General features: G+C 50.5%; 1 protein-coding gene across 1 annotated transcript in view; it reads left to right on the top strand.

Moving 5' to 3' along the window:
• The window catches only part of EVA1C (eva-1 homolog C), a 121,791-nt gene extending 107,295 nt beyond the window's left edge, over nucleotides 1-14,496 (top strand). The window contains exon 8 of the mRNA XM_027538056.1: nucleotides 13,969-14,496. Coding sequence (XP_027393857.1) covers nucleotides 13,969-14,189 — 221 coding nt within the window. The 3' untranslated portion in view covers nucleotides 14,190-14,496. The remainder of the gene's footprint in view (nucleotides 1-13,968) is intronic.
• Nucleotides 14,497-14,831: the final 335 nt, after the last annotated feature.

Below are 14,831 nucleotides of genomic sequence, written 5' to 3'. Positions count from 1 at the left end.
ATGTGAGCCTCCTGCTGTAAAATTCAGTCCTTCTGGGTTCACAGAGCTTGTTAGCTGGGCCCGTCTTGCTCTGTCAATGTTGGGGCACTTGCTGCTTCACGGAGGAGTGCACAGCCAGAAGAAGTGATGTTGCTCAGTTGTGTGTAACTCTTTGCGATCCCAGGGACTGTAGCCTACCAGTCTCCTCCGTCCATGGCGTTTTCCAGGCAAGAGTACTGGAGTGGATTGCCATTTCTTTCTCTAGGGGATCTTCCCAACCCGGGGATTGAACCCAGGTCTCCCATATTGCAGGCAGATGCTTTACCCTTTGAGCCACCAGGGAAGCCCACACACAGCCAGGGACCAAGCAATTCCCCAGAGGCCCTGTGAGTGGTCCCACTGCCAACCCCACAAATGGGCCAGGCATGATGCTGTGCCCACCCAGAACCCTGCACCAGGCCTGGTACCACCCCAGCTGCTGCAAGGGCGGCTGTGAGTGGCCCAGAGCTGTCCTCTTGTGCAGAGAATTGCCCCTCACCAATTCTGTCAAAGGTTCGTCTAGTCAAGGCTATGTTTTTTCCAGTGGTCATGTGTGGATGTGAGAGTTGGACTGTGAAGAAAGCTGAGCGCTGAAGAATTGATGCTTTTGAACTGTGGTGTTGGAGAAGACTCTTGAGAGTCCCTTGGACTACAAGGAGATCCAACCAGTCCATTCTGAAGGAGATCAGCCCTGGGATTTCTTTGGAAGGAATGATGCTGAAGCTGAAACTCCAGTACTTTGGCCACCTCATGCGAAGAGTTGACTCATTGGAAAAGACTCTGATGCTGGGAGAGATTGCGGGCAGGAGGAGAAGGGGACGACAGAGGATGAGATGGCTGGATGGCATCACTGACTTGATGGACGTGAGTCTGAGTGAACTCCCAGAGTTGGTGATGGACAGGGAGGCCTGGCGTGCTGTGATTCATGGGGTTGTAAAGAGTCGGACACAACTGAGCGACTGAACTGAACTGAACTGAATTCTGTCTTAGGGCTTCCCCAGTGGCTCAGATGGTAAAGAATCTGCCTGCGATGCAGGAGACCCTGGTTCAGTCCCTGGGTTGGGAAGATCCCCTGGAGGAGGAAATGGCAACCCACTGCAGTATTCTTGCCTAAAGAATCCCATGGACAAAGGAGCCTGGCAGGCTACAGTCCATTGAGTTGCAAAGTGACATGACTGAGTGAGCACATTTCTGTCTTAGCCTGCTTGGGCTGCTGTAACAAAATCCCACAGACTAGGTAGCCTATAAAATTTAGAAATTTCCTCCTCACAGTCTGGGGGCTGGAAGTCCAAGCTCAAGGTGTCAGCATGGTATGGGGAGGGCCCTCTTCTGGGTTGCAGACTTCCCGCTGTGTTCTCACACGATGGAAGGGACACAGGGAACTTTGTAGGGTTTCTACTATAAGGGCACTAATCTCATTCATGAGGGCTCCACGTTTTTGATCTAGAAAGCTCTAGAGGGATTTCCCTGGTGGTCTAGTGGTTGAGATTCCAAGCTTCCAATGCAGAGGGCGTGGGTTCGATTCTTTGTCAGGGAACTAAAATCCCACTTGCCATGTGGTGTGGCAAAAACAAAACAAAAACAAAATCTCCCGGAGGCCTTACCTCTGGGGCTTAGGATGTGAACGTGAATTTGGAGGGGCACAAACACTCAGACCACAGCAATTTTCTTGGAAGTATTTCTCCTAAGAGCACTGCTTCAATAAGCCACTCGTTCAGAAATCTTGGGAAACTGGACTTCCCTGGTGGTACAGTGAATAGGAGTCCACTTGCCAACACAGGGGACATGGGTTTGATCCCTGGTCTGGGAAAATTTCACATGCTCAGAAGCTTAAGTCGGTGTGCCATAGCTGTTGAGCCCTCAAAATGCAGCTGCTGAAGCTCGAACACCTAGAGCCCATGCTCTGCAATAAGCGAAGCCATTTCAATGAGAAGCCCGTGAGCTGTAGCTGGAGAGTAGCCCTCACTCGCTGCAACTGGAGAAAAGCCCGTGAACCAATGAAGCCTCAGCACAGCCAAAAGGAAATAATTAAAAAAAAAACCCTGCATTTAAAAAAGAAAAACCACCATAAATGAAAGCTTTTCTTTTCATCAATTCCATCAAACTCATCAATTTCATCAATTATTTCTTCCTCCTGAGTTTCAGCATCCAGCATGGCCAAAACGTCATCAGTTACACTGTCCTCAGAGGATTGGACAGAACTCAAGGGCAAAATGAGAACAAGCTGCTGAAGAGGACAAGGCAGCCTCCAGCCCTGCCACAGAGAGGAGTTTGGAGGAGGAATGACTATCCGCAGAGCTCCCAGGAAAGTGTCAAGGCCTGACCTTCTTTGGATTCTTCAGCCAACTCCATTGTGAAGTTGGACCTGAAAAGCCGGGCCCAGTGTTGGCAGGATAGTCATAAACCCGGAACTGTGGTCAGCTTGGTTTTAAGAAGCCCATTGTAAGCCTGACCACCAGTGCAGAGTTGGCCAAACTCCATCCCATGACTGGCCCATAGCCTCAGAGATTAAATCCTAAATAAACACTCCAGCTAAATGCCCTGTCGACTGGAAGCCATACTGGTCTATAGCTGGAAATAAGGCAAGAAAGAGGCACGATAATATCAGCCAGATAAGGGAAAATGCAGGAAGCCAGCTAATAATCATCCAAGGCCATCACATTCTTTGTAGGAATTTCAAGTCAACAGGCACCTCCCTGCGGGGGCAGCGCTAGGCTCCCTTGAGAATGAATGAGCCGGTGTCTAAACACAATGCTGATCGTCCAACACAGAGCCAGCAGCCACATGTGCCTAGCTAATCTTAAACCGAAAGCAGTTAATAGCATTTAAAAGTCAGTTCCTCAGTCACACTAGTGACTCAGTGGCCACGTGACCAGTGGCTCCTGTCTTGGATGGTGCAGGGAGCTCTGCTGGGCGATGCTGAGCCAGAGTGTTCGGTCAGACAGGGAGAGCCAGGCCCAGCTCACTGCAATGAAATGGAGCGGGTATTTCATTACCAACCGAGGGTGTCATCGGATCAACATCACAGGTGCAGAATGTGTACGCGTGGCTGAGTCTCTTCGCTGTTCCCCTGAAACTATCATGACATTGTTCATCAGCTATATCCCAATACAAAATTAAAAGTTTAAAAAATATATATATATAATATTTGCTGACTCAATAAATAAATAAAAATAAATCTGGGCACAGAAACGTGGGACAAAGTCGCACCTACTCCCACTGGGCTCACCTTTCTGGGGACACCCTGACGTGCCCCTAGTCCCCAAGCCCTGTGGGCTCTGTCCTATGGCGGCCCTTGGTGCCATCCAGTCTTTGTGCGTCCCGATCCCTGCAGAACCGCAGCCCCAGCCGTCGGGTCTGCCTTTCCTGCCCCAGAGAGGGGGGAACAGCCCATGGGGGCCTTTTGCCCCGGCCACCTGTCCTGCAGCAGCAGCTGCTGTACATTCCCCTTCTTTTGCCTCCTGAGAAGCACAGAGCTTCTGAGATGAGCCAGCCCCCGCATTCTTCCTGACCCAACGGCTAGCAGCACCCCTCCACCCCCAGGAAGGGTCCAGAGAGAGACCTCAGGCCAAGCCTTCCTCACCTCGAGGCCCTGTCCCCCTACCCCGCCAGGCAACAGCAGCTGACCCACCAGGCCCACCCCTCCCGCCTTCCTCTTCCTGTTCACTTTCAGGATCTTCCATCTCTCGGCCGAATCTGGGAGCAGAGTCTGCACAGGCCTTCTCTTTATCCTTTGGGGATTTCAGCTTCACAACCCAGAGTGTAGGAATGGTGTTACATGCTCAGAAAGATGGCCCTGGGAACCCAGAAAGATGGTTCTACCTGATGGGCTGGAGAGGCTGATGGGAGGTGGTGCTCAACGGGGCCCTCAGGAATGAGCAGAGTTGTCAAAGGTGGTCGTACGGGAACATGAGCGGGGGGCGGGGGAAGCCGCAGCAGTGGGCCAGGAGGTGGGAACAGGAGGCACATGTTTGGGAATGGGGAGCAGTGAGGCCTCAGGCTAACAGGGTACAGAACCTCAGGCGCTGGACTCCAGACAACAGGATTGGCTGTAGAGACGGCATCACCCACTTGTGCCAGCATCCTTCCATCCCTCAGAAGCAAACGTCAGTGTTGAGAGCAGGTTCGTTATTTAGTCACTAAGTCATGTCTGACCCCATGGACTGTAGCTCGCCAGGCTCCTCTGTCCATGGGATTTCCCAGGCAAGAATACTGGAGTGGGTTGCCATTTCCTTCCCCAGGGGGATCTTCCCAACCCAGGAATCGAACCCGTGTCTCCTGCGCCGGCAGGAGGATTCTTTACCACTGAACCATCAGGGAAGCCCTGAGATCAGGCTTTCAACCCACTCACAGCCAGTAATCAGCTGGGCCTGGCCTCCAACCACGTAGGCCTCGAGCTCTTGGAATAGTAATTTCTCCTCATTTTAAGGTTGCCGATCACTATCCAGCTAGCCTTTTTTAAATATAATTTTCTTTCTTTCTTTCTTTTATTATTTATTTACTGGCCGTGCTGGGTCTTCTTTGCTTCAAGGACTTTTCTCTAGTTGCGGCGAGTGGGAGCGATCCTCCAGTTGTGGTGCGTGGGCTTCCTGTTGGGGTGGCTTCTCTTATTCTGGAGGATAAGCTCTATGACTCATGGGCTCAGGCTCGATAGTTGTGGCACTTGGGCTTAACGGCTGTCCAGCATGTAGGATCTTCCCCGATCAGGGATCGAATCCGCGTCTCTCGCATTGACAGGTGGATTCTTTACCACTGAGCCACCAGGGAAGCCCCCAGTTAGTCTCAGTGGCTTAGATATTACCAAATTACAACTGAATTTTCTGTTGGAGAAATTAAATAGCTTTTAATAGAAAGCTCTTCCAGGGCCTGACTCTCGAGGGTGCTTTAAGACACAGTGAACTTCTCTAATGATGCAAATGTATGTCGAGGACCGAAGGATATCTGGCACAGCCTTTCTTTGGAAGGTTTCCAGTCTTTGCTTGAAGACTGCTCAGGGCCTAATTGCATTTCTTTCCAATGGGTCCAACAGAAAACCCAGATGGGGATTTATCTGGAGGTGAAAATGCAGCCTTCCTGCTTGTAAGCACACTGCCTGGGGTATCATGAGCTCAGACTCCAGGACTCGGCAGAACAAAGACAGGAAAGCTGGTCACTTCCGATCGGGGGTGCATATTAATTCCCCGGACTTTCTCTGTTCCAACTCATGACTCCGTGGATCGAGTTCTTTCAAGAAAAGAAAAATAGACCTTGTCATTTCCTATTGTTTCAAAGACAAAATCCAGCCTGGGAAAGATTACGGCAAGAGGAAGGGGACTCGTGTTCAGATGACTAAACAGCAACCTGACCTGGAAAATGCTCGATTAGTTTCCAAGGAAGGGAGGGAGCAGCAATTAGAGGCAAGTGTCGATCACGACATGAACTCCCTTAAGGAGAAGAAAGCAGAATGTTCCTGACCCACTGACAAAGAAACAGCAAGAGAATATGTTACGAATCGATGAAGAATTTGCAAACCCAGTGAGTTGCCTCCCAGTTCTGAGAGCCTGAACTTCCTTCCTTAGAACGTGACCTCTGATTGTAAAGTCTCCGGACCCTGGGAGGGTGAGGCGTGTGCTGTCAGCAGAGGGGCGTATCCACGGGCTGGCCATGCTGGCTGCCACCAAGGTTTCTGTTCAATCAGACTCGCCTACATCACTTAGCTCAGGCACATGGAAAACTTCTTTTCTTAAGGAAGACGTCTTGGGAAGAATTTCAGCTGTCCTAAAAAATTGGAATACAGGCACATCGTCGTTGTTGTTGAGTCACTCAGTTGTGTTCGACTCTTTGGACCCCATGGACTGCAACACACCAGGCTTCCCTGTCCTTCACCTTCTCCTGGAGTTTGCTCAAACTTATGTCCATTGAGTTGGTGGTGCCATCCAACCATCTGATCCTCTGCCACCCTCTTCTCCTTTCACCTTCAATCTTTCCCAGCATCAGGGTCTCTTCCAATGAGTTAGCTCTTCGCATCAAGTGGCCAAAGTATGAGCTTCAGCTTCAGCATCGGTCCTTCCAATGAATATTCAGTTTACTTCCTTTAGGATTGATTGGTTGTTTTTTCAATGAGGTAGATCTGTATGCACCAACATGAAAAATTATTGAAGTCATGTTATTCAGTGAAAAGGGCAAATTGGAGAATAATGTGTAGATTATATCATTACGTAGAAGAAAAGGATTCCACATAAAACTCTATTTTTCTTCTGTGTATGCATAGACATCTACAGGTCTGGGGATTCCCTGGTGATCCAGTGGTTAGGACTCCATGCTTCCATTGCTGGGGGTCTGAGTTGGATCCTTGCTTGGAGAACTAAGATCCTGCAAGCTCGTTGCAAGGCCAGAAAAAAAAAAGACCAAAGAACTATAGGTCTGCCTGTCACGTTTGTAGGTTTGGAGAGAAGAAATGAGTGTTACATACCACACAGCCAAGTGTTAAAATCTTATAGACATCAGGCCCAAAATAAAAAATTATGTAAAAGACATGCTCTTGCCTACCTTGACAAACATACCTTTATAACAACCCTGAAGACCAGGTTTAAACTTGGAATCCCCAGACTTCAGGGTCTGGTGCCGATGTGGCGGTGTGGGGTGGAGGGGCTGGCTGGGTCCTGACCCACCTGTCTCGTCCCACCTCCCCTCGGTCCCTCCCCGGGAGGGCCCTCACATACTTAAGTGTGGACCACCGGGCTCCTGAGTCCATGCTGTGTGCCACCTATGGCCCCCCAAACAGCCTGAAAGTATGTGATCTGCTGTTAGGGTCCCAGCCCTGTAGGAAGTCAGGATGGTTGACAAGACGCTGGGGCAGAGGACAGGATGGAGAGGCTGGAAGAGAGCCCAGAGCAGGTGGGTTGGGGCACAGAAGAAGGATTCTGTGTAGAGGCAAACAAAAAACCCAAATGCGGGGGAATCTGGGCTGCAGGATACAGGCAGGTAGATGACGGGGCTAGGGAAGCCCAGGCAGAGGCCAGGCCGGGCCTCTAGCTGCCTGCCCGTCAGAAACCCAAGGGAGGGAATTCCCTGGCGGTCCAGCGGTTAAGACTCTGCCCTCACTGCCGAGGCCTGAGTTTGATCCCTGGTCAGGGAACTGAGATCCCACTTGCCCCGTGGCACAGCTGAAAAAAGAGAAAGCAACCCAGGGGAGCTTGAGATAAGAATGCAGATCCCTGGGTGCCCCCCTCCCTGAGAACTCAGTGGCTTTCAGGTGGGGATTTGGAATCTATCTTCTTAGACAACGCGGACAGCCCTGGGGATGGGGAGGGTGGCGGGCTGTAGATGGCCTTGGCTGATGACCAGGGTCGGTCCTCAGGGACAGGCTGAGGGCAGGGAGCTGAGCAGGTGAAGACAGCTCCACTCCACGCCTCCAAAAATCCCACACCCTCCTATAAGCCTGTCTGAAAGCCCACACTGACCCTGCCTACAGGGCTGGTGAGATACTCCCGTCAGTGGGGTTTTGTGAGCTCCTTTCATAGTGATTTCAACGAGGGTGACCCCTCATCCTGCTTTGCTGGAGACCAAGGGATTTTCTGCAATTCAGGAGTCTCAGTGCTAAAACCAGGATTACTGTCCTGGCCAATCCCCCATGGGTGGACACACATCGGTGGTCCCCCTAATTTCCACCTTCCTTCTGACCAGGCCGTGCCGAATCCTGAGTCCTGAAAAGATAGACATTTCACATCGCAAGGAACGACCACTGGGTTCTAAATCTCGTTTTACTTCAGTCCATGTCCTGAAGAAATATTATAGCGTTTGCTCCTTTTCATTTTATAAGACATGTTGAAAATTGCCTTTCATTTCTAAATCCCTCTTTTCAGCTACTTTTAATATTCCTTTTCAAAGCAAGAAAGAAAAAGAAAAGGCCATTGGGGCTATAAACTTCACATACTTGGACTGGACCCAAAGGAGAATATTTATTTCAGCAAAATTCATTCAGGGTCTTGAAAGTCAAGTGTGTGAATATAAAATACACCTTTTCAGTCTAAAAATAATGGCCCTTTCTAAGCTTGGATGGCTGAACCATGACATGTCAGGTTGACATATTCCATGCTCCCAGGAACGTGACCCCAGAAAGTGAGGAAGGAGAATGCGGTGCTTAGGGAGGTGGGGTTTGGGGACCTGTGAGGCTGCCCTGGCTGGCTGACCAACTTGGCTTCTGGGAGGGTACAGTCTAGTGACCTCACTCGGGTGCCGCTGCCTTCTCATCCTCTTGTGACTCTTCCTGCTCAGGAGGTCTGTTTAAAGTCCTTTCACAAACAAGCATCATTTATTTCAGCTTCAGCCATTTATCTTGATTCCATCATGAAAGTGTGTCTGGATCTTACGCAAGGTGTGTAGGTGGGGCCAGGAGGATCCATCAGCGCCTTCAAATTCCAGCCCCATCAACTCAGGGACAGAGCACTGGGTCCCTGACACCGCCCCCCCCAACACACACACAAAGGCTACCCGGCCCTAGAGCTGCAAAAACTGGGCTTTCAACCTCTCGGATCTTCACTGGCTCAGTTGTTCCTCCTGTCAGAATCATTAGCTGTTGAAGGACAAAGAGAACGGTGTGTGTGTGTATCTATATGTATGCATGCATGCATGTGCGTGCGTGCCTGTGAGTCTGTGTGCATGCGCGTCTGTGAGTCTGTGTGCATGCGCGTCTGTGAATCTGCGTGCGTGCGCGTCTGTGAGTCTGCGTGCATGCGTGTCTGTGAGTCTGCGTGCGTGCCTGTCTGTGAGTCTGTGAGGCTGTGTGCGTGCGTGTCTGTGTGTCTGTGTGCATGCATGTCTGTGAGGCTGTGTGCATGTGTGTCTGTGAGTCTGTGTGCGTGTGTGTCTGTGAGTCTGCGTGCGTGCGTGTCTGTGAGTCTGCGTGCGTGTCTGTGAGTCTGCGTGCATGCGTGTCTGTGAGTCTGTGTGCGTGCCTTGTCTGAGAGTCTGCGAGTCTGCATGCGTGTGTGTCTGTGAGTCTGCGTGCGTGCGTGTCTGTGAGTCTGCGTGCATGTGTGTCTGTGAGGCTGTGTGCGTGCGTGTGTGTCTTAGCTCCCTCAGTCCTTAACATCATGTTGCCAAGTGGCCAGGGTGTTAGGTGTTGTTTCCACTTTGCAGGTCTGCGTGCGTAAGCTTGAATAGCAGCCAGCTGGTGACAAACTCTGCAGGGTGGGTGCTGGTTTCTGCTGACCTGGGGTCAAATCCCATCTCGGCCACTCAGTTGCTGTGTGACCCTGGGTGGCTTGATTGACCCCTCTGTGCCTCCTCTGGAAAGTGGAGATCGCAGTCGTACAACTACAGAGTGTGGTGACAGGAGCTAAATGAGGTTGGGAGTGCTAAGTGATTGCAGAGGGCCCTGATGTCAGAGTGCCTGGGAAATGGAGCCCTTGTTACCTGAGGATTCTCCAGATATTCTGGCCCTGGCAGGTAACCCCCACCCCCACCTTAATAGATATACATTGTTATACATTTGCCCAAACCCTATAGACTATACAACACAAAGAGTGAACCTTGATGTAAACTGTGGACTTTGGTAGTAGTAACATGTCAGTGTGGCTGCTGTAACAAACGTGCCACTCTGGTGTGGGGTCTCAGTTCTGGGAAAGGCCTGCATGGCAGGTGGGGGAACAGGGAGTTACGGGGCCTCTCTATATTTTCCATTCCATTTTGTTGTGGATCTATATGGTTCTAAAAAATAAAATCTACTTAAAAAGGAAAAAATACAGGTAAATAAAGACTACTTTGGGCTTCCCAGGTGGCTTGGATGGTAAAGAAGCTGACTGCTGTGCAGGAGACCTGGGTTCGATCCTTGGGTCAGGAAGATCTCCTGGAGAAGGGAATGGCAACCCACTCCAGTATTCTTGCCTCAAGAATCCCATGGGCAGAGGAGCCCGGTGGGCTACAGTCCATGGGGTCACAAATAGAACAACTGAGAGGCTTACAAACCACCCCCCCCACACACACACAAATGCACAAAGGCTACTTTTTTTAAAAAGGACCAGACAATCTCTTGAGAAATAAGCAAATGTCCTAGTTTATGAAATTCCTTTCATTTATTCGTTCAATAAATATTTCTTGAATTTGCCATCTCTTCTTTAGTGAGGTGTCTGTTCAGATATTTTTCCCTACTTTTAGTTGGCAAAATAAACTTGTTTTCTCATTGCTGAGTTTTAAGAGCTCCTTATATATTTCTTAGGTTAGTCCTTGATCAGATAAGGATTTTTGAAAAAATTCGAGGGTTTACCCTGTGCTGAGTGCTGTTCTAGGGAGTGAACAAAGCAGAAAACAGCCTGCCCGCCTGGAACTTAGGTTCTAAGTAACCCACCACAGGACACCTTGTGATAAACGCTGTGGGGACAAATGAAACAGAGTAACGAGGGAGGGAGAGAACACGGGGTGCTATTTATAAGAAAGGTCAGAGAAGTCCCCTCTAATAAGGCAGCGTGTGAGAACAAACCAGAAGGAAGTGAACAAGCCACGAAGCTGAGGGAGCAGGAGGGCTCCAGGGAGAGGCAGGGTGAGTGCAAAGGCCCTGGGGAAGAAGAGCAGGAGGTCAGGGTGGGGGAGTCAGACTGCGAGAGGGCAGTGGCTGGTTACTAACAGCCCTGCAGGCGCCTGGGAAGGACTTTGCCTTTGGAGTGTGCATTCATTTCCTGTAGCTGTTGTAACAAGTTCCACAAACTCAGCGGCTTAAAACAACAGAATTTAGTCTCTGAACCCTGGAAGTCAGACACCCAGGTGTTGGGAGGGCTGTGCCCTCTGGAGGCTCCAGGAGAGGCTCCTGGCTGCTCCTCCAGTCTCCAGGGGCTCCTCGTGGTCCTTGGCTGGTGGCCGCATCACTCCAGTCCCTGCCTTCATCTCCACGTGGCCTCCCTTCTCTCCGTGTCCCCTTTTCTGTGTGTCTCTCATCAGGACATTTGTCACTGGGTGTGGGTCCCTCCTGCATAAACCAGGATGATCTTGTCCTGAATTTCGTTATATCTGCCGAGACTGTTTCCAACCGCATGGTGGTCTGACAGCAGCCACTTCCGGGAGGCTGTGTGCACTAGAGCCCACCTGGAGTAGGTTCAAGAGAAAATGGGAGGGAACGGGAGGTGTGGGCAGTGCTTTTAACAGGCTTTGTTAGAAAGGGAAGTGGGGAAGGGAGGCAACAGCTAGAGAAGGATGGGAGGTCAAGGGAGAATTTTTAATATTTTGTTGACAGAGCAGCGTGGTTTGTGGAATCTTAGTTCCCAGACCAGGGATGGAACCTGGGCGCTTGGCAGTGAGAGAGCAGGGTCTTAACCACTGGACTGCCAGGGAATTCCCAACAGAGGACTTTTGAATATGATTTTTTGTGAAGAAGAGAAGGAGGCATACACAGAGCGATGGTGATGTGAAGATGGAGGGAGAAATCGGGATGCTGGCAGCCACCAAAATTTATAAGAGGCACGGAGGGACTCTCTTTAGTAGGGACCGTCTCAGGCAAACTGGCACACATGGTCATGCTATCTTATTTTCTCTTTTTGGTGACACCATTTGTCATGTGGTCTCCTAGTTCCATGACCAGGGATCGAACCTACACCCCCTGCACTGGAAGCACGGACTCCTCACCACCGGATTGCAAGGGGGGACCCTATGCAAGGGAGGATTCTCTCCAACAGCCCTCAGCAAGCACAAACCTGCTGACACCTTGATTTTGGGCTCCAGGACACACATTTTGAACTTCTGGTTTCCAAAATGTGAGATAATAAATTTTTGATGTTTAAGCCACCAATTCTGTGACTACCCCCCTCTGGTATTCTTGCCTGGAGAATCACATGGACAGAGGAGCCTGGTGGACTACAGTTCATGGGGTCACAAAGAGTTTGACAAGAGTGAGCAACCTTTCACTTCACTTTCACTGTGGTCATCTGTGACAGCAGCCACAAGAAACAAACATACTAAGTACATCCTTAAAACATACATCTATACACATTTGTGAATATATCTGTAGGAAAAAAATCACCAGAAGTGGAATTATGAGGTCAAAGGATATGTATACTTTAGAATCTGGTATATATTTACCAGGGATTCCCTTGTGATTTAGACAGTAAAGAATCTGCCTGCAATGCAGGAGATCCAGGTTCAATCCCTGAGTCGGGAAGATCCCTGGAGAAGGAAATGGCAACCCACTCCAGTATTCTTGCCTGGAGAATCCGATGGACAGAGGAGCCTGGCGGGCTACAGTCCATGGGGTTGCAAAGAGTCAGACACAACTGAATGACTAACACACACAGATATTTACCAAAACGTCCCGCATAAGCATAGCTCTAACTTCAGCTGATGACTACAACAAGAATGCCCATCGGCACATGGAGGGTGGCTTCCAACCCCCACCTGGCCTCCTGCACACACATTTCATTGACACGTGAAGTTGTGAGTCTACCTCTGGCTGTCAGAATGTGAGCGGAGGGGAGGTGCCTACCTCCAGGGAAAGTGAGGAGACACTGTGCGTTCTCCACTTTCTCTTTTCATCTCCACCAGCCAGAAGTCCCTTCAAGATCCTGGGAAAGCCAGTAGAGCCCACTAGATGGGAGGAACCCATCGCTGAGTCACTGAACCACCACTGGAGAAATACTGTCCACTAACCAGAAACATCCGCAGAACTCTTACACAGGGAGCAATATATTTCTATCGTACCCAGCCTCTGGAATGTTGCCTTTTTGTCACGTGACCCTAACTAATACGCTGTGATACTATTTTTTAAATACAAACATCACATCTCCTGTGTCTCTTGCATTGGCAGGCGGGTTCTTTACCATGAGGACCACTTGGGAAGCCCTAAAGAGAAGAGATACTTCTGATGCCAAATTCATTACGTGGAAAGAGAGGCTTGAAGATAGGTCGGCCCCATAGACTGTAGCCCGCCAGCCTCCTCGGTCCATGGGATTCCCCGGGCAGGAATACTGAGGTGGATTGCCATTCCCTTCTCCAGAAGAACTTCCCAACCCAGAGATCGAACCCCTGGTCTCCTGCCTTGCAGGCAGATTCTTTACCGTTTGAGCTACAGGGAAGTCTCCTGGAAGATAGGGACTATTCCATAGTGAGAGATCAGTGGGATGGGTGATGCTGTGGGGAGTATGAGGCTGTGGAGGAGGTGGGGGTTCCTGCCAGAGTGGTGTCCTGGGTGGGGAACAAAGCCCACGGTGGCTCGTGGGAGCCTGGACGGTCTGTCCACTGCAGTGGGGGCGGGGGGTGTCTGTTTTCTCTGTAAACTGGAGGGTAAGACACGTCAGGGCGGAGGGCAGGGAGCTGCTGAGAGAGGAGGTGTGATGCAGCTGTGGAGGGGGAGAATCTAAGGACCCGGGGCGCCCCCCATGACCGTGATTCTGGGGTTCTCTCTGCCATGCTGCTGGAATGTTGGTTTTAACGACGGTTGGGGGTTTTGCCAAACGAATGGGCCCCAGGGAGAGAGACCTGCCAGGGTGGTTTCATGCGCCCTGAGGCCTGTGAGGGGGTGCTCAGATGTGGGGGTGCTGAGGGTGGCTGCTCAGATGTGGGGGTGCTGAGGGGGGCTAACAGAGCCATCTGAAGACCCCGAGAGGTGATGAGGTGTCAGAGGCAGGGCTCTGAGGGGGAACGGAGGGTTATGATCTAGAATGACCTGGGGGAACATCAACCTATAGCCATCTGGAAATCGGGGTATGGGGGAGAAACTGGCCCCCACTTCACAGCCGCGCAGAGAGCATGCTCATGGGAGAGCCAGGCTTTCTTTCTCTTTTATTCTGTTTTCTTTCTCTTTTTATTTGAGCTTATGTGAAAAAAATCCACAAATACTCCTTTAATCCATGCGTGATCGCCAACATTGTTTTTTTTTAAGGAACTCTGTAAATACTAGTTATAGCTTTTAATCTTGATTACTCTGATGAACATATTATTGTTTATATTTTATTCTGCACATTACAGATTTTGTGTATTCTGACTCAGGCTTTCGATGCGATGCAAGGAAGGAGACAGCCTCCCTGGTGGCTCACATGGTGAAGCGTCGGCCTGCAGTGCGGGAGACCTGGGATCGAGCCCTGGGTGGGGAAGATCCCCTGGAGAAGGAAATGGCAACCCACTCCGGTACTCTTGCCTGGAAAATTCCATGGGCGGAGGAGCCTGGTGGGCTACGGTCCATGGAGTCGCAAAGAGCCGGACACAACTGAGAACTTCACTTTCACACAGAAGGAGACACTGAAGGGGAGGCTGAGTGTACGAGGGATTCTGTGACTGTTCCACAGGCTCTCGAGAGCCTAATGGAAGGATGTCGGGTCAGCGTGAGAGACGGCTACATACTCTGTGGCTCCTTGGGACCATCAAAAATGGGAACAAAGGACACGATGGGACCACCCAGGATGGTCCCCAAGCAGATTACGGGGCCCTGGACACTCTACATTCTAGTGAAGTTCCTCATTCAACAGCTGCTATTTTTTTTTTTTTTTAATTGGAGGATAATTACCTTACAATATTGTGTTGGTTTCTGCCATACAGCAACATGAATCAGCCACACGTATACATATGTCCCCTCCCCTTTGAGCCTCCCTCTCACCCCCCACCCCATCCCAGCCCTCTAGGTTGTCACAGAGCCCTGGGTTTGATCTCCCTGCGTCATACAGCAAATTCCCACCGGCTGTCTACTTTACACATGGTAATCTATACACTTCCATGAGACCCTTCCGAACCGTCCCTCCCTCTGCTGCCCCCGCTGTGGCCACAGTCTGTCCACATCTGTGTCTCCACCGCTGCCCTGCAAACAGGAGCCTCTGTACCATCTTTCTAGAGTCCACATATATGCATCGATGTGCCAT

The sequence above is a fragment of the Bos indicus x Bos taurus genome, chromosome 1 (assembly GCF_003369695.1).
Source record: "Bos indicus x Bos taurus breed Angus x Brahman F1 hybrid chromosome 1, Bos_hybrid_MaternalHap_v2.0, whole genome shotgun sequence".
Taxonomy (NCBI): Eukaryota; Metazoa; Chordata; class Mammalia; order Artiodactyla; family Bovidae; genus Bos; species Bos indicus x Bos taurus.
The sequence above is the reverse complement of the archived record's forward strand: the minus strand, read 5'-3'. Positions and strand labels throughout refer to the sequence as shown.